The 19,973-nt window shown below is 47.8% G+C and overlaps 1 protein-coding gene across 4 annotated transcripts in view; it reads left to right on the top strand.

Annotated features, from left to right (window-relative positions):
* The window catches only part of Katnip (katanin interacting protein), a 169,404-nt gene that overhangs the window by 1,267 nt on the left and 148,164 nt on the right, over nt 1-19,973 (top strand). For 3 of the 4 annotated variants that reach the window (XM_019207405.1, XM_019207404.2, XM_019207403.2), the window contains exon 2: nt 18,116-18,171. The exons of the other annotated variant lie outside the window; for it this stretch is intronic. In XM_019207405.1, coding sequence (XP_019062950.1) covers nt 18,116-18,171 — 56 coding nt within the window. The remainder of the gene's footprint in view (nt 1-18,115; nt 18,172-19,973) is intronic. 4 annotated transcript variants of the gene reach the window in all.

The following is a 19,973-nucleotide window of genomic DNA, read 5'->3' as shown; positions in this document are numbered from 1 at the left end:
GCAGGCAGCGAAACCACTGAGCTAAATCCCCAGCTGGTTTTGGCTTTTTTGAGACAGCTTCACTGTGTAGTCCAAACTGGTCTTGAACTCACAGTGTACCCCAGACTGGTTTCAAACTCACAATCCTGCTGCCTCAGCCTCCCACATGTTGGGATTACAGGTGTACACAACCAAACTCAGCTGAAAAAGTTTTTAGTTGAACATTCTGTCGTGTGCTTAAAAGGGACCTTTGCCTTTTGTTCTTTTGAGGTGCTATAAACATGTCTTTTTCTAGCTTACCCTGTGGAAAAGTCAGTTAATATTGCTATACAATCATTTTCAAATCCAGAAAACTTTATGCTCTTCCCTCAAAAGAGTGTTTGTGTGTATAATATCTTTGGACTTTATCATATTAAAAATTAAAACTAAGCCAGGCGTTGTGCACACCTGTAATCCCAGCACTCAGAAGGTTGAGGCAGGAGGATCACCACAAGTTCAAGGCCAGTCTGGGCTATGAAGGGAGTTCACAGCCAGCCTAAACTACATAGTGAGACCCTGTCTCAAAATGAATAAACAAACAATAAACTAATTACTTCTGAATATAAATAATTTTTTTATGTATTAGGGATTGAACCTAGGGAGCTCTGAGCTGTATCTTCAACACCTTTTCTTTGTTTGTTTATTGTTGTTGTTTTTTTAATTTCGAGACAGATTCTTGCTAAGTTGACCAGGCTGGCCTCAAACTGTTTTTTTGTGACACAGTCTCCCGCTGACCCAGCTGGCCTCAAATTTATAATTCTCTTTCCTCAGTGTCTGAGTAGCTGGGATTAGAGGTATGTGCCACCATGCCAAACTCATAAATAATGGTTTTAAAGAAAAATAACAATATTATCCCCAAAATTTTAATAGGAAAAGTGACCTCATCATACATCATATCAAATCCTCCATGTCTGGCTTAATAGAAGGCAGCCAGACTGCATCTCTGCTGTAGCCTGTGTAACAGTTGTGCTATTTTGGCTGCCACATATGAAGAAGATCTGGCCTCACCCAGATGTAGGAGTGGAGTAGGGAGGGATATTTTAATTGCCTTTTCCAGTAACTGTAGATACTCTTTTGATGCAGCGGAACTTCCCAAGTGGCAGTTTCTTAAAGGTCAGTCACAACATGGTATCTAAAACTGTGTTACTGAACTTTTATACTGTTACCTTAAAAGCCTCTCTTGCCCTTTGATTGACTATTTTCCCTATATGTGATTTTATAAAGTTAGCCATTATTCATTTTGAAAATGTTCAATAAGTTGTACACATCTTTCAGGTGGTGATTTTGGAAATGTTATTATCCAATACTAAAAAAAAAAAATCACATTTGTTAATAGCACCACCCATCTTTTTTTTTTTTATTGAAAAAGAATTTCAAGTATTGGAAAGCTGTTGAAATTCAAAGAAATGGAAAACAATACTAAAAAAAAAAATCACATTTGTTAATAGCACCACCCATCTTTTTTTTTTATTGAAAAAGAATTTCAAGTATTGGAAAGCTGTTGAAATTCAAAGAAATGGAAACATATTTTCCACTTGTTTTCACTTGGAAGCTTAAGTGTTACATCGACAACAAATAACTGTCAGTTTTCTTGAAGTCACAGGCTCACTCATATATTTGAGAAAATTACGTGCCAAATACTGAAGTCTCAGTAACCATAATTTGTCTATTCTTATTCATTCAAATAAAGATGACATTTCATACAAAATGTGGTTAGTTCATCTGGCAACTCAAGGAACTGCGCCAGTGTTTTTTGGGATCAACTGTTGTTCTTGGCTTCTAGCAGAAGTGCTTCATGTGTAAATTCCATTTTCTTACATAATACAGTATTTAAAAGATGAGTACTCATGGGCTGAAACTTAATAGAATTGTTATTTACTGTTTCGTCAGGACATTCTTCAGTGAAAATGTTTGGTTTGCTGGTTTTACTGTCTGGCGGTACACAGTATAATAGCCACTAGCACCCTTTGGCCCCATGGCTTCGACTGGGGCTGCACAAGGTTCTACTGACTTTTGGTTTGCCTCAGCAGTCCAAATGACAACGTAGTGAAAATGTCTGAGACTCGCGATGAAAATAGTTTGTGTTGTAGACCCCACCTCTCAGGGCCTGTGGGACACATTCGGGGACACACTGGACACTGAAGGAGACTGGTTTATCCCTCTTTTATTTCTCCCCAGTACTGGGGATTGAACTCAGGGTCTTAATACTGAGCTATATTCTATATTCCCAGCCCTTTTTTATTTTTATTTTTTTCATTTTGAGACAGGGTCTTGCTAGGTTGCTGAGTTCCCCAGGCTAGGCTGAAACTTGTGAGCCTCATGCCTCAGCCTTCCAGGGGCTGGGATCAGAGAGTATGCCAATACACCTGGCTTTTATGGCTTCTAATTATCATCTCTGCACTCTTAGAATATTATTTTAACCCTATGAAGGAATCTGTCCATTTTCAGAACCGAAGCATTTACTCTAAGAAAGCATTTACCCTAAGATTACATTTAACCTTCATACATTCCTGTTTTTTTCCAATTTTTAAAACTTTGATTTGAGGTTTGTTTGAGGCAAGGTTTCGCTTTGTAGTTTAGGCTGGCCCTGAATTCAGTATGTAGCCCAGGCTGGCCTGGAACTCTTGGCAATTCTCCTGCCTCAGCCCCCCTGATATGGGATTACAGGTGTTTACCACCATGCCTGGTTACACATCGTTCTTACAAGCATTTATCTCTTGGTTAAAATGAATCATGCTTTCATGAATTGTGAGTCTAGCCAACTAGATAAGCTGAGCTTTCCTTATTAGGGAGGCATTTATTTCCTAAACTCACGTGACCTTGAATGTCTAACCAGTGTCCCTATCCTGGACTGCAGCTGGGCTTCCTCTGCAGATCTGCAGATTGTCCTGACTTTCACATTTCTCGAAGCCCTTTGGTTTTGACTTTGAGCAGGTGATGCAAGGTGTGTAATGCTTTTAGGTTTGGGGGTGCTTGCAGCCCAGAACTTTCATGTCAGCTGTGTACTTTGGCCTTTCTGAGCCTTGGGGAGGTGAGGTATGAAGCTCCCTTGTTTGTGGGTATAAGGAGAAAGCCCATGGGAGTGCTTATCGGCCTGGCTGGTGTGCAAGAAATGCCCCAGTGGTGGCTGATGGTATCATTATTTGCAAACTGGTGGACTTCAGACTGCGGACAGAGCGTTACTTCTGATGAAGCTCTCTGGCAAATAATAATCTTGGTAATTAGCTCATTCTTTATACAGAAGAAATCCAGTGTTTGACATTTATTATTTACGTGAGGGTATTAGCAGTACAGCTGTCCTCCACCCGTGAAAATGTTCCATCTTTGTGTGAAAGTCAAATTTTCCCTCGTGAGGTGGTTTAGAAAAAACTCAGGTTTTGGGGAACATAATAATTAGACAAAAGTTCACATCAGTAAAATTAGAAAGGATTTTTAAGTTGTCCATTTGCTTTTGCTCCCCTCAAAGCAAATATTCAACATTTCCCCTGTCTGTACTGTTCATTTGCTTAGCAAACTTTCCCGAAGAATTAATAATACCAAGACGAAATTTAGCCACACTTGTCCAAATAATACCACACTACCAAACAGGCAATAGTTGAGTTGGTAAGGTTGTGCTGAAAGTACACTGTCAGCATGTCTGATGTCTTCTGTCCTTGTGCAATATTTACCTGGACTCCTAGTGACCTTTCTGTTTCTCTAACTATTTAAAATAAACCGAGCAAAAGCTAACAAGAAAATAAAAGTCAGACAAAGCACACATTCAGCAGGCAAAGTAGATGTGTGTACCCTAGAGCAGTGATGGCGAACCTTGCAGAGCTTTCAGTGATAGTGAACTGCCTGCCACGCTTGTGTACCTTGGCTTCAGCACCACTGCCCTGGAGTCTCTGTTTCTTGTGTTTTTGTCTCCCCCGCTCCCCCTCTCTTTTGAGGCAGGGTCTCACTATGTAGTCTAGGCAGGTATTGAACTCGCTGTGTAGCACAGGCTGTCCTCAAACTCAGGTGATCCTCCTGCCTCTGCCTCTGAAGTACTAGGATTGCAGATATGGGCCACCTGCTGGCTTGTTGTGTTTTTTTTCTTTGCTTCCTTCCTGCTGTCCGATTTACTTCAGTTGTTTTCAGCATCCATCCCACCCTGTCCCTTTAGCTCACAGGAGTTTGGCACACTGTGTTTTGTTTTTTTTTTTCCTTACAGTTTTATTCAGTGATTGAGCAACTTTTCACACAGTCCTGTGCACTGGGGTCCAGAGATGCCATAGTTGGTCAAGCCCAGGGCAAGGGTGTACAGGATCCATACTATCATTCTCTGAGCTCCCCTGGGGCTAGGCGTGTGTCCCAGTGGTGGAACACTTGCCCAGCATCTGTAATGCCCTGGGCTTGGTCCCCAGCACTGGGGGAGAACACAGAGCTTTTTTCTAGAGTTAAGTTTTTTTAAACATATGTTTAAAAATTATATTTTAAAAATATGTGATAGAGGATATAAAAGTTTAATTCTCCAGGAGAGGTTGCAAAATACAGATTTCATGGCTCAATTTGGTCCATGATGTCTTGTTTTTTTAAATGTTTGAATTAGTTGTCAACAATGGAAAATTGGCAGGTTTCTCGTAAATATCTAATTGTAGTATATTTTTTAAAAAATCAACAAAGTCTGTTGATACCAACTCGGAATTCTGCTTGGAATAATTCCCTCACCGTGGGAGGAAATGGGGAGCACCCTGCCGAAGGGCGGTGCCCTTTCTCTGCCTCCCAGTTCTGCCCAGCCAGCTTTCCGCTGTGTCTGTTACTTACCTGAGCCCTGGGCATCTGAAGTGTTATTCGGGCAGTTCTGAAAATCCCCCCGCACCGCATGACACTTGTGCTGTGTGATGCTTCCTGAACGAAGGAAGGTACTCTGCCTGTAGGGACTTTGCAGGTCTGGTACGAGAAAGTCAGACAAGCAGGAAACAGGGGAGCGTACTCCAGTGTGGGGTGCCAAGAGGCTCACATAGTAGGGGCCATCCCACCCCCGGAGCACCAGGCGCACTGTCTGCCACAGGAGCTCAGCCACGCCTATTCACATCCATGTAGCATGTGTCTGCTTTCATCTGTGGCGGCAGAGTTAACAAGTTGTGTCAAAGACCATATGGCCCACAAGGCCAAAAGTACTTCCTGTCGGGCACTTTCCAGTAATTGTGCCAACTGCTGCCGTGCAGATGTGAGATAATTCACGAGACAGCTCAATTGGACACTGAGATTGGACTTATTTTCCACTACATGGCTAGAGGGTCACAGAGCCAGGACGGAGGCAAATCAAGTCATCAGAGACACAGCTCGAGCCTGTCACTGCCAGTAGGTGGCCAAGTTCCCACACCTGTGGAATGACCTGCCCCTGGGCTGGTGGAAGAAGAAATAGACCCCACTATAAAGCCGGACAGGCTCTCTACACTGAGTTTAACTTTCTCCTGGGCTCCAGGAGAGGCTCGGGAAGGAGAGTGCTGTGGGCTGGAAGGAGGAGCTTGAAGCTGATTCCTGAGCGCTTTGCTCAGGAATAAAGCCTGGCTCCTGCTTTGTGGGGTTTGGGACAGCCTGGCCCTTGTAGCCTTAACCATTTTCCCCGTGGGATGGACCAGGTTCCGTTGGAGAATTCCTGTGGGGAAGCAGTCCCCCCACCACATCTTTAGCCATTTACCCAACTCCTGCCCAGAGGTTTTGTACTATTTTTATAGCTGTGTTTTCCCATATTCAAAATGGAGACTTCACATAAAATCTGGATTTTTCAGTATCCTAATAAAAGGAACACTTTGATGGCCATACTGTACCCTTGATCCTGGACGTGTACTGATACACTGACTGTCTTGGTCTCCCGAAGGCATTGGAGATTTCGCCCCTGCCCAGGCCATGTCTGGAATCCTATGGTCCCATCAGCCTGCCATGTTCTTTCCTCCTGCTGCCTTGCCCAGGCTGTGTTCCCGATCAGCTGTGGCCTTTTAACTCACTTCTGAGCAGGGTGCCAGGCATCCTGCTGCGTGGCACACTTGGGGCTCCATTCCATTCTCCCTCTCAAGGGAGAGCCCCACTCTTGTTCCTTTGCACGTCCAGGACCTGGCACATGAGTGTTTGCTGTGTTGACACTAACCAGGAAAGAGATAGCGAGTTTGTCCTCCAGTGAATTGCTGGCCGGTCTCCAAAAAGCAGAGAAAATGCTTCTAGCTAAACCTCCAGGCCATGCTTCTGAAGGCATTCGCCTGTTCCTTTTCTCCAGTGGACAGCTGTGGTTCACCCAGATGCCGTCCTCTGGATAGTTCCACCCAGTCCTAGCGGTACCCCACTCTAGCTGCCTTTGTGTCCCCAGCAGACTTTCCTTGCTCTTCAGATGGCCTTCCTGTTCTCCCCCTTTCCCTACCCTGGCAAGGCCACTCTCACTCCCAACCTCACCCTGCTGGAGCCCACTGTGGCCTTGACCACCCTGGGCCAATGGACTGTGTGACTTTTTTTTTTTTTTTTTTTGGTACCAGGGATTGAACTTGGGTCCTTGCACTTGAGAGGCAGGCAGCAGAACCACTGAGCTAAATCCCTGGTATTGGACTGTGTGGCTTACTTAACAGGTCCTCCAGGGATAGCTAAGTTATGGCCACGCCTGGCAGGAACTTGGAGCACCACAGATGCCTGCTCACCTCCAGGGCCCACCACACTTTTCTGAGTTCTAAGCATCTTTGCAATGCAGCGTGTATTTTCTCAACCAAAGAAAATAGGTCGTGGTGGTGCATGCCTATAATCCCAGCACTCAGGAGGCTGAGGCAGGGGGATCACTGCATGTTTGAGGCCAGCCTGGGCTACGTAATAAGTTCAAGGCCAGCCTGAACTACACAGTGAGACTGCCTCAAAAAAAAAAAAAATACAGCCCCAAACTATTTAGGTACATGTTATGAGCCCACCTAAATTCACAGAAGGCTGAGGCTGGAAGGGAATTGACAGATCTAGTCCAGATTCCCATTTTGGGGACCCTGAGGTATCTCAGAGCCCCGAGGATGCCGTGTTGGGTCACAGACCTAGAGGAACGCAAGTCCAGGGAGTACATGTGACCGCTGTGGCCAAGGTTTATTTCGCTCTGCTGCTCATGGTGACTTCTTCCAGCACCACGGCTGTGCACACTCTGGAACGTCCTACTTCACAAAGCAGTCTGTTGTCTGCTAAGTTCTTCCTGCATGTGGTGTCTCCTTCTCCACATCCACTATAAAAAGACATAGTCACTGCATCTCTCCTGGTTGTGAGGGTCACATGCATGACGGGTGAGGCCCACTGCTCTGGGCTGGGCACACGATCGGGTCGGTGCCTGCGTCAAGTGTACACTGCCGCAGTGCAGATGGCGATGGTTCTCCTCATGTGTGCTGCGTGCACGGACCTTTACTTCCATCCTTGCTGTCGGGAAAACTTTTTAAGACCTCCTGAAAAACAATGGTACTTCGGACTTGACCTGGGTGGCGAAGACAACCAGGAAGGTGAGGTGGGAAGCAGGGCACTGTGCCCCCTGGCAGGCACATTGCCAGGCAGGAAGAGAGGCCTGCATTGCCAGATCTTCCCATTTTTTACAAGAATCCAGAACTCAGGATTTTAAAATGTGAAATCTCCCAAGCTTTTACTGTTGGCTATAAAAAAAAAAACCACTTTCTTTTCTTTTTCAACATTGTAGAGTCTAGACGTTTGTGGACTTGTTCATCTTCCCAGAGCTGTGGCCTGACTGCCATTTATCAGCCTGAGGGCTAAGGTGCCCTTGGGGAGTTGAGTTCGAGCCGCTGGGCCCAAATGTAGGGTTCCTTGCCCAGATCTGTTCCATCCAGCACTCCCACCACCCTTCTCCCGGCTCTCTGGGACACGAACACCATGCAACTGAGCAACCTAGGCAACCTGGCAAGCCCCTGGCTCAAAAAAGGCTGGGGATGTAGCCTAGTGTGAAGGCCTTGGTTTCAATCCCCAGGGCGAAAGGGGGGAAAAAAAGATTTCATTTTTGACTCTGCAGCAGGAAGCCACGAAAAGCCAGGACAGAGGCTCGTCTGTCTTTTCCCGCTCTTCGTGCCGTTGCTTACCGTCCCGCTTCCTGTTCCAGAGGAGCGGAAGTGGTCAGAGCCGTGGAGGGGGGCCGAAGGGTGCAGATTCTTACTCTTGCAACCTACTGCATGACTTGGGGGGAGCCATTGCCTCCATCTCACAGCCTCGTCTCTTCAGCTGTAAAATAGAAATTAGAGGACCCTCCTGTTGGGCTGCTGTAAAAATCAGGTGGAGTCATGCTGGCCCTTAGCAGGCACTTAGGAGGAACGAGCTGTGTGGGGAAGTGACACCTCCTGTTCCTTGGGGTTCTGAAGGAGCTCGTGCTCTACTTCCCATGGTTTTCAAGGCGGTTTTGCAGATATTTTCTGGGATGCAAGTACTCCAGGGACACTCATTTGGACCTGCGCACGCTGCCAAGGACAGAGCCTTGTGGAGAGCCAGGCTGGGAGAGGGGTGGGAGCAGATGAAGGGGCTTGCGTGACGTGACGGATGCAGTGCTAGGCCAGAATCCATTCAGCCTGGGAAGTGTGTTGTCACACAGGCCACTGATTAGATTACAGAAATGTGGCATTTACTTATCTTTACTATTTCAAATGGAAAGAAATCAATATTTTCCAATTATCTCCAATGGAGTATCAAACTTACTGTGTCATATTTTGTTGCACCAGCCCAGAAAGAGCAAGGGAAAGGGTAAGGGAAGCGTGTTGCAAGAGAAGATGAAGTCTTTACCGCAGCTCGCAATCATTCCTCCTGTCCCTCCCACCAGCGCCCATTCAGAAATTCAGTCGTCCGCACTGGCCATGTCCAGAAGTCCCTGCAGATGCCTGCCCTTGTCCAGATAACCGGTGTGGGAATTCAGCAATGATAAAGCCGTCCTGCAGCCCTGATTTCACAGAGATGTGTTGGGTGCTGGAGGCAGACATCACCAGGAAGAGATGGGGAGGTTAAAGTTCAGGAGGGTGCAGGAGGGGGTCGCTCTGAGCTGGGAGCTGCTTGATCAGGAGGAACCCGTGGAAGACAGACCTGGAGTGCCTGGTGAGAGGGCGGAAGGCCAAAGCCCAGGGCCTGGTGATCCAGAAGCAGAGCTGGGGAGGGCAGGACGGGCCACAGACTGTTGCAGGGGCAGGGGGGTTGGAGCCTCCGCTGTGCACAAGGCAGACATTAGAGATTGAGCAAGTGACTGGTGGGGTCTTGTCTTTATTTGGCTGCCAAGGAGAAATCTGAACAAGAGTGGAGGCCCCTGACACCTTTTAGAGAGGCTGGGCTTGGGGAGGGGTGACGGAGAGGGGTGCACAGATCCAGGATGTGCCTGGGAGCCAGGTTTCAGTGGAGCTCCCTGAAATCCCAGCGTTGTCGCCAGCACATCTGTGACCAGCTCTACTCAGTGGTGCTTCGTGCTCCGCGCGTCTTTCTCAGCCCTGACAATAGACCGGAGTGAAGTGGAGACCAGTCGGCTCCCGAGTGTGAATGGCTGAGCCAGGCCTGCTCTTGTGCCTACTGCAGGGCCTGGGCCCCAGGCCCCTGTCTGACCATGAAGCCAGCCAGCAAGCACCTGCTACGCGTCTGAACCACACAAGCACGGATAACGGGGAAGGTTATAAGTAACCATTTCTAGCTGCCAGCTACAGTTTGAATTTGGAAAGGAACAGAGGATCTTAGCATGAATTGTTTATCTCAGGTAATTTGGCAGTAAACTGGGCCCTGGGAATTCGAGTTACACAGAAAATGCAAAGAAAGAGTGGCAGGGATGTTGTTTCAGGCATTCAGGAGGCAGGATGTAACTCAAGGCCCAGAACCAGCCTGGAGGCGACAGGTGAAAGGCAGGAAATGTGCTTTGCAGAGCCAGCGTTTACCTGGTCTGGAATTGTCCCGCTCTTGTCTAGTGTCTGTTATTTTCATGGGCTTTTCTTAAAGAAGTTCCCTCTAGAGGGGTCCATGGCACTGAGATAAAGAAACAGAGTTGTCTCAGCTAAGCGTGATGGTACATGTTATAATCCCAGCACTCTAGAAGGCTGAGGCAGGAGAATTGCAATTTCAAGCACAGCCTGGCAATTTAGTGACTTAGCACTAGGGAATGTTGCTCACTGTGAAGCCCCTGGGTTCAATCTCCAGCACCAAAACAGAAAAAGAAAACAAAAAACACAGCTAGATAGCTGTCCTTTGATATCTGCAGGAGCTTGCTTCCAGGACCCTGATGCAAACCAAAATCCAAGGATGCTCTTGTCCCTTCCCCGAGTCCGTGCAGCATTTGCAGCTTCTGTGTACTTTTTCTCACTCTGGATTACTTACAGGATCAAATATAATGCAAACACCATGTGAATAGTTGTTACACTGTATCATTTAGGAAATAAGGACTGGTCCCTTCCCTTTCTTGCTCTGTGACTGTGGGCTAATTGCTTTACTTCTCTGAGCTAGCTGCATTGCAGCTGAAGTTAGGAAATCCCAAAGGCTGATACTCCTGGGGTCTGGCAGGAAGTTGACCATGGCTGATTCTCAGCTCAAGTGTAATCCCACCCCCAGGCGAAGCCATTGGGCCAGACATCCCATCAGGCAGGCCTCCACCTGCCTTCCCTTTATCATTTTCCCCTTTCTTTTCTGCCCTCTTATCTTCTCTAGCCATTTTATAAAATCTTTGCTCTCAAATAAATGAGCAGTTCACCCATAGGCTGTCTTAGCTAAGAAGCTTGTTTCAGCTTCCAGAAACATTGTTTTGTCATGGTTTCATTCTTATCTCTCACACGCTATACATCGATCCTCTGAAAATAGTGTTCTCTTTCAGGCAAGCTTGGGGCTTCTGAAGTTCATGGCTCGATTCCACCTCTCTCTGACAGACTGCCTGCCCCCTTTGTGCCTTAGATGGTAGAGTCTAAGGCATTTCTCCTTGTGTTATGTTTTTAGAAAATTTAAATCAGAGTTCTAGGAGGCTGAGGCAGGAGGATCCAAGCTCCAGGGAAACTGGAACTGGGGAACTCAGTAATTTAGCGACATCCTATCTCAGAATGAAAATTGTTAAAAGGGCAAGCTGGGTCTCTGGGTCTCTGTGGGCCAGAGCGAGGTCGCTGCCTTGGCCTCCTGGGGCCTGCAAGTGGTGCAGGGGTCTGGGGACAGGAAGAAGGTGTGGTCCCGATGCCCCTTCAGCTGCTGCTTCCTCTCTGGGACTCCACAGACTCCAGAGCCCCTCACCTAGTTCAGAAGTGGAAGACCAAGGGTTCAGCCCCACCCAGGAGAAAGCTGTTCCCGTCTCAGGTGCCCACCCGGATGTGCTTAGGGTCCACACAAGTGGGCAGCATTTGTCTATTTTGAAAATAGGCTGAAATTACATGGCGCCATAAACGTTTGATGACACACAAAAAACTTAAAAGGGCAAAGATGTAGCTCAGTGCAGAGGCCCTGGGTTCCATCTGCAGTCCCACACACATACAGAAAATTGAATCAGCCTTTAGACAGTAAATGTTTTCAGTTTGTATTTGGTGTATTGAATGGGAAATAGATTCAAACAAATCACTTGTGTTAGTTACTTTTCTCTTAGCGCTATGACAAAATACCCGGCTCCCAAAGATGAAAGGGAAAGGTTTATTTGTAGAGGTTTCCGCCCATAGTTGGTCTCCAGTCCGTACATGGTGCTCACTCGGTAGCGAAGACAAGGAAACCTGAGCGGCGTCTTATCCTATCCAGACCACCTGGGTCAGGGTAGGGCCGAGCCAATCAGTGTGCTGGTTTAGTAAGCACACATTCTAGATTCGGCCACCTCTGAAAAGGCCACCTGTGACCGTGTAAGACTGGGGGAACATCTAGACCCAAACCACAATGTCGCTCAAAAAAAAAAAAAAATATATATATATATAAAGTATACATACATTGAGGAGTCACTGCTCCCAGGTAGTTCTTTAGACAAATAGAACCAGTACGAGTGTATATTCCTCTATTCCCTCTTTTTTATGGAAAAAGATACATAATACATGCATATCCTACCCTGTGATTAATGTCCAGGGGTAGACAGAAAACTCAGCGCCCAGTGACCCCAAACCCAGCATCAGTAAAGAACTAAGTTTAAAGTAAAAGGTGGGGAAGGAGGAAGAGGGCAACGTCAGGCAGCTGCCCTGGGCGGTGGTCCCCAGCTCCCTTTGCTGGGTTCCTTCTCCCTGTGTAGGCTCCTGGAAACTGATTGGCTTCCTGACTGTCTTGGCCACCCCCTTGGATTCCTTCTTCCCTTAAGACCTTGCCCCGTCCTTTGGTAGTAGATGGGTGAGGACCTTATGGAAAGGTAGCTTGAAGGTTAAGTACAGGAGGAGTGTACAACTCTTTTGGGCTACCTGGACCTTCTGGGACCTTCCGGAACCCAATTACTTCCTCTTTGCCTTTGTCTTTCTTATTGCTCCAGTCCAGCTGTAGAGGCAGAAGCTGCCTTAGGAGGATTTTTTATTAATTTTTAATAGAGCTCAGTGAGTCCTTCATCCTTTCTTTCCCCACCTATGTAGGGCACCGTCCCTACATGATCTACCGTATCTATGCGTTGCCCAGGCTGGGCTGGAACTTGTGATCCTCCTGCCTCAGCCTCTCAGAGTACTGGGACTACAGGCATGGGCCACCACGCCCAGCAAAATACTGTATGGCCATGTTTTAAGGTGCAGAATATAAGCAGCCTGCTCATTCCATATCCAGCTATGTAATTTTCCATTCCATGGTGTGGATCCACCATGCTGGTCAACCCTTTGCTAGTGATGGACTCAGTGGTTTTCACTAACATTTGCTGCTACAAATCCTGACACCACAAGTGCCTTGCACAGTTGTTTCTTCCCAGCACAGCTCTGATGGTGCTGTTGCTAGCTAGGGGGGCTTTTGCATTTGTGCTCTTGAGAAATGCTGCCTCACTGGGCAGGCGCGTCACAGCGTTCTGTGCTCTGCCCAGCGGCGAGTCTCCAGCTCACACCAAGTGTGTAATATGGAACCTCTGGGTTTTTGCCAGGGTGATAAGTGAGAGGAAGTGGTGTCTCTCTAGGATATTGTCATATGTCGTTAAATTATACAGACACATAAGGTTGGTGTAACCCAAGCCCTCTCTTTGGATGGCAGAAGAAATAAGTTGTGTGTCCTTTGAGCCACCTGGTGGAAGGCGGTCCCCAGGCACGAGCCAGGCCCTTGTTCCCTTGGGAGCCTCTGCACTGGCGCTCTGTGCCTGCAGGTCCCTTGGGTCCTCTGTTCTCCAGGTGCCTAAGGAAAGCCTACCATCCTGCACTTAGCGTGGCACACCCCCTGCCGCGGTCCATGTCTTCTCAGTAAGGCGGTCTGGCTGGAAGGGAGCTCCATCCTCACTGGGGGATCATTTTCTTCTAATTTCCTTACTAATTGCACTGGGAGCCCAAGGCACAGTCCAAAGCCGCATCACAGAAAGCACTCCTCCACTCAGACTCCCCAGCAGTCTTGTGCTGTCTTGCTTCTTGGACTTTAGGGACCTGGCCGAGGGACAGTTGTGGCCCAGAGGTTAGAACAGCACAGCAGGCCTCGAGCCGGACAGTGAGATTTGGGTCAGAGTTCCTCTGTCCACGGGCTGCGATGCCCAGTGAGTGAGCTTCTCTGCCTGAGTCCGGCATGTGGGTGAGGCCCGCTGTGAGGAGTCAGCAGGTGACCTGTGCACTGGGGCGGGAGCACAGTGACCTGACTGGAGGTGAGCCGTGTGTGAGAAAGGCACGGCCACCACGGCAGGCAGTGATAATGACAGCGACGACAGTGGTGATGATGACCCTGCACCTTAACATGCTACCTTCTTGTGACCTTAAAGGGTTCAATCACTTATCCTTGGTTGATTTCTCATTGTTTTCATTGGTTTACACCACTGAGAGTAATATTACTCATTCAAGAGGTATACAATCCCTAGCACCAAAAATACATGAATTTAAAAAAGCAAGAGTTAGCAAACTACAGGGCCAAATCTGACCTGCTACCTGCTCTTGCAAATAAAGTTTTATTGGAACACAGTCATCCACAGTCACTTACTGTATTTACTGAGCACAGTTATTTACTTTGGCTACTTTGTTGTTACAATAGCAGAGTTGAGTATTTGTACCAGAGACCTTCTGGTCTTACGACCTATGGCCTACACAGTCAAAAATATGTACTGTCTGGCCCCTTACAGAAGAGCTCTGCTGACCCTGTGTGAAGGAGTGTTTGTCAGGATGTGGGAGAAGATGCCTGTATCAGAAGAGGGCTATGGGCAAGTGTCCAGGACAGGAGCTACATCACTGAGCATTTCACTTCAATGAGGAGTTTAATTAGGAATAACATAAAACCACAGGTCACACATATATCAGGTACTCTGTGTGTCCACATATACCAGTTTTTACACACAGCAGTGAATCTGAAAAGGTGTATCCTGTACACTCTAATTTATGGGTGTGTTATAGTTTAGATAGAAAGGTCCCCCAGAAGTGCCTGTGTTTAGAGGTGGGGCTTTTGGAAGGTGACTGGATTAGGGGGGAGGGAGGGTGCTAGAGCTGACTTGCTGTTAGGCAGTAAGTTACTGGGGGCGTGACCTGGAAGGGTGGATTCCTGTCCCTGGCTGTTCCCCTCTCTGCTTCCTGGCTGCCATGAGGGGAACAGCTTTCTTCTTCCAGACCCTTCCACCATGTCCTTACTGCCCTGGAGTCAGCCGACCATGGACCGAATCCCCTAAAAACGATAAGCCAAAGTAATCGTCTCTTCGTTTAAGTTGTGAGTGTTGGGTATTGTGTCACAGGGATGAGAAAGAGACCAAGAAAGAGTGATTTAAGGCACCTCTTCAAGGGCAGTTTTGAAATTGATTTTTCCTCGTGCGATGACCCCCCAGGAAGATGTGACTCCCCTCCAAGTGACATCCATGAATATTAAGCTGTGTCTGGAGCAAAGTGGGACTGAGAGTCGGAACCTTCTAACCACTGAACATAAATTAAGTGCATAAACCCCTTCTGAAATCATAAGCAGAAGAATACTGCTATATTTACAAAAACTCAGTGCATTCATTTCTCTCTTCCCCCCAGGCACACATCTGTGCCATTCACATCCAGCCCTGGTGACTGCTTTGCAGCTAATCCAGGCAGGTCACCTTGTAACCCAGAGCAGCACCCCTTTAATTCTGCAAGCAGCACATACGGATATTCACGTCATCCTCTTCCACATCTCTCCCTGAGTTGTTGGAGAATAAATGAGGTGTGGGTAGGGAGATGCTCGGGGATGCTAAGTGCAGGAGACAGGCACAGTAGCATCCGGGCACAGCTCTCCTGTCTTTGGAGAGAAGCAGCTGTCTCCACATCAGGATACCTAGAGGACAGAGGGCCTCGGATGTGAGGGCAGGGCCGACCCATCTTGGCGGAGCTCAGGTAACAAATGCTCATAATTAGAGCAAATTATCTTCGTCAGAAAATAAGCAAATTATTTTCCAGTTTAATAAATAAAGACGCTTCTAATTAACTCCAGTAGAGAGATTTGCTTTCACATACCAGTGCTGAAGCTCTGTGTTCTTTGTATTAATATTCTGGTTGTATGGCCCACCTTAATGGTTTTTTACTGTGCTTTACTGGTGCAATGGAGTTTTAGGAGAGGGAAAGCAAACCCAGAAATGATTCAGCATGACTCTTAAAACAAACAGAAAAACTGGAGGCAGTCATGGCCCAGGGAAGTTCAGTCACTTATCCAGAGTCCCTTTGGCTGGCCAGCTGTCCCAGGACCGGATCCCTGGGCCAGCGTGCCCAGCAGTGGAAAGGCCTCAGCCAGACTTGGGTGGCCGTGTCAGCCCCTGGCCTGGCGCTGGCCTCTGGGGACCCACAGTATCTCACCCGCCAGGGCACTGCTCCTGTTGCTAAGATGCTGTCAGTAGCCCTGGCCTCCAGGCTGTGCTGTGCCTTCCAGCTCAGTCCATCTTCTGACTGCACGGTGTGGATTGAGTACCCGACACACCATAGTCTTTGGTCAGCCTTGGCTGACAGCCAGAGCAGGTATGGCTGAGGGTTTCTTGGAGCCAAGCTCTCTCTCTAGCTTGTGCCCCGGGGCATAGGCCTCAGGAGGTCACGATCAACTTAGCCAATGACCAGATCTCCTGAACCCCAAATCCTGGACTCTGTTTTGTGTGTGTTTAAATCAATGAGCTTTATTTTTAGAGCAGTCTTAAGCTGACAGCAAAACTGTGCAGAAAGTACAAAGTTCCCGAATATCCCCTGTGGGCACATAGAACCTCCCACCGTCAGCACCCCACATCACAGTGACACATGTTCTGGGCTCCGTTTCACCCCTAAATCTTAGGTTCTTTGTCTTAGGGTGACAGAGAAAACACACACGCTAAGAGAACTTGATTCTGAGTGTCTGTGGGTCACAAAGGTAGGTGTGGGGCGATTTCAGGTCAGTTCCTTCTGTCCTGGAATGCTGGTATTTCTGTTAGTCTGTCCCAAATCAGGTGGCTGCTGGGTACTTACCGCATCTCAGCTTGCACTGAGGCGAGCTCTGTCTCTCTTCTCTGTCTCATTCCTGGGCTGGAGCAGGGCTTCATTCCCCGAATAGCACTGAGGACTTGGGCATAGTGAAGTGCAATCATGGCTGCCCTAGGCGCCCCTGTAAGCAGGGAAGAGAGGAAAAGAGAAGGGACGCAGAGCGTCACTGTGAGCTGAGCTGAGCTGTCCAACACCCACCACACTCAACGTCGAGTGAGCAAAGGTTTATCTTGGCTCACTGGTTTGGACGTTTCTGTTCATCATCAGCCCATTGCTTCTGGGCCTGTGGTGAGGCAGCGCATTGTGGAGGGAGCACGTGGTGGAATAAAATCAGTCAGCTCATGGCCAGAATACAGGAGGAAGAGAAAGAGACCAGGGTCTCGCGATCTTCTTTGAGGATATGCTCTGCTCCCAGTGACCCATTTTCCTTCCACTGTGCCCAACCTCCTCATGTTCTTTTACCTCCAGACAGCATCATGGGCTGAGGGTCAAGCCTGTGACACATGGGCCTTTGAGGGCCATCCAAGATTCAAACTGTAGCAGCACATAACTAACAAGATGCCCACCGTACCATGATACCATATAGGCCACGGTCTCCTACAACCTCTCGAGCTGCCCTCCTCTTGCCAGAGGTTTATCCTTAAGCCCCTACTCTTTCCTCGGTCACACTTTCTTGGCAAGAGCATTATCCCTTGGGCCTTATCCCCACCTGTGAGCTCTCCTCTGCTCCTCACGTGTGCAGACCCAAAGGCAAATGTCTTTCCTCTAAGGCTCGGTCCCTGACTCTTGCCTCTAGCTCTTTTGTCAGTGGGTCTCCTGCCTTCTGAGTGCTCCTGCCTGTTGGGACACGTGGCTGTGACATTCTCACGGCCACTTGGGAGTGAGCAGGGCAGTTTAGGAGCTACAGGGACAGTACGCAGTGACTCCTGCTTTATATTTTAGAACAACAGCAAGCTGTTAATCTTCCATCAAGGAGTTCTTTTATAGTGGACGATTCCATAAAAGTTGTGAAAACTGCATTTGGAGCTAGCTGCGTATTTAAACATTATGATGTCTCTCTGTTGAATTTATGAATACTTTCAAACGTTAGTCCTCAGGTTTTCTGAGAGAAGCAACAATTCTCTGAAATTGCCCATTATGTGAAATGGGGGCGATTACCGCTAATTCACATCTGCACCGTCACCTGTGCCACGAGACTGGGGTTTGGTGCAGTGCTGGGGCGCTCAGCTCGTCAGAGTTTATGTGTACGTGCGCAGCAGCAGGCGTTTTTGTGGAAGGCATTTTATATAATTCCAAACAATTTAATAGAAATGTAATTCGACTGGGAAGACTACAGTCCGTCAGCCCTTTCAAAGTGCAGATAATGTTCCAGATTAAAGGGCTGGAGCTTTGTTCATTACAGTCAGATAACGCGAGTGTATCAATTACCATTTTCCTTGCCATTGGTCTATTTCAAATGTGTGCCATTTTCCCATTATAATAATAGGCTACATTTTCTTAAAATCATTTGATTATGATTGGCCCTGTCTATTCAGTTTGCAAATAAAAAGCTTTTGCCATGATAAACTCGCTGTTCCAAAACAGCCTTCATCTCTGCTTCTGCTTTTGAACCACTGCAGGTCAGACTCGGCGAAAGGCTGAGAGAAGCCAGTCCTGCTTACGTGAGAAGAAGGAGGTAAATGTGTCCCTGGCCAGGGGTGGGAGGAGGCGGCTCTGTGAAAGGCCTGGGGGCTCTGAGTGGAGAGTAAGGATTCTGGGGCCCCCACCTCCTCTTTTCCTTTTCAGTCCCAGGGTTGAATCCGGATGAAACCCTAACTGTCAGCAAGGTTTGTCCACAGTGTCACAATAACAGTCTCTTTGTGCGTCCGCTAGCTTTGTGTACCGCACGCTCCAGACTTCAGTTCATGAAAACAGTAACCATGGCGCTTAGCGCCGAGTCTGAGGTCCAGCATTTTGGGCCCAGGCTCTGCTGCCTTCCTCCGGGAGGCCCTCGAGTGTGGCACCTCGAGTGTGACACCAGCTGCGTGTCACCCGGCAGCTGGCTGGACGTCAGTCAGGGTGACCCCGTTCTCCTGCCATTGTCTCCCATCCTCTGGCTAGGCTTGCCCACGTGGTGCTTCTGGCTTCAGGGGCACACGAGTGGCAGACAACTGGCACAGTGTCCCTCCTGCCACTTTCTAACATGAAAGGACAGGGCTGGGGATTTAGCTCAGTGGCACCGTGCCTACCTTGCAAGCACAGGGTCCTGAGTTCAATCCCCAGTACCAAAAAAAACCACACACACACACATAATAAAAGAAAAAGGGAAAAGAGGTGGGAAAGAGGCTTATCTCGAGGGGAAGAGCTGCTAAATATTATGACCAAGTCCTGAGTTCAATCCCCAGTACCAAAAAAAACCACACACACACACATAATAAAAGAAAAAAGGGAAAAGAGGTGGGAAAGAGGCTTATCTCGAGGGGAAGAGCTGCTAAATATTATGACCATCCTTCAATGAATATGAAATCAGAATGAGGAATTATGCAAGTCTTTCAGCCATTGGAACCAAGCAAATGCATCTATGTACCATGCCCATGTATATCTGCCTGCCGGTCAGTCTAACCTATCTTCCCTATAATGCTTAGTGTTGCATTGACTTCTCAGACTTTGGCTCTCATTTTCTAATATCAACTGCTTACCCCCACCCCCACTGCTGTACATATTACAGGTTCATTACTTACTTTTTTCTTCCAATATGATTCATCTGAAACATTTTAAAGTATGGAAAAATACAATAAGAGTTAGAAGCCGGGTGTGGTGGTGCATGGCTGTAATCCCAGCATTTGGGAGGCTGAGGCAGGAGGATTGCTGTGAGTTCAAGACCAGCCTAGGCTACATAGTGAGTTCCAGGTCAGCCTCAACTACATAGTGAGACCCTGTTTCAAAACAAACAAACAAAAAAACAGTATTATGACCATTCTCTAGACCCACCCCTTGAGCCTGCCTGCCCAGTGCCAGGCACCAGGGAGACTGGGAGATGGGGTGGATGAGACAGGCGCTGCATGCACTGTGCATGGAGAGAGGCCCGTGGGATGGTCCCAGTGCGGAAGGCCAAGCCCTCACAGAGGGCAGAGGATGGGCTGTCATGGAGAAACCGTGGTGCTTGCCAAGCACAGTGTTGAACGCCTGAAATCTCAGGTATTCTAGAGGCAGAGGCAGAAGGACCACAACCTTGAAGCCAGCCTGGGAAACTCTATAAGACTTGTCTAAAAATAAAATAAAAAGGGCTAGGGGTCGTAGCTTAGTGGTAGAGTGCTTGCCTAGCATGCAAGAAGCCCAGGGTTCAATCTCTAGCACCATGAAAAAGAAAAATCCAGTGAATCTAACTCTTCCAGTAGTATCAAGAAAGACTTATCAGAAAAAATGAGGGGGGCTGGGGATGTAGCTCAGTGGTGACACCATCTGCCTCACAAAAGCAAGGTCCTGAGTAGTGTGGTT

The sequence above is a fragment of the Fukomys damarensis genome, unplaced genomic scaffold, assembly GCF_012274545.1.
Source record: "Fukomys damarensis isolate Sample0158 unplaced genomic scaffold, DMR_v1.0_HiC HiC_scaffold_34, whole genome shotgun sequence".
Lineage (NCBI taxonomy): Eukaryota > Metazoa > Chordata > Mammalia > Rodentia > Bathyergidae > Fukomys > Fukomys damarensis.
The sequence above is the reverse complement of the archived record's forward strand: the minus strand, read 5'-3'. Positions and strand labels throughout refer to the sequence as shown.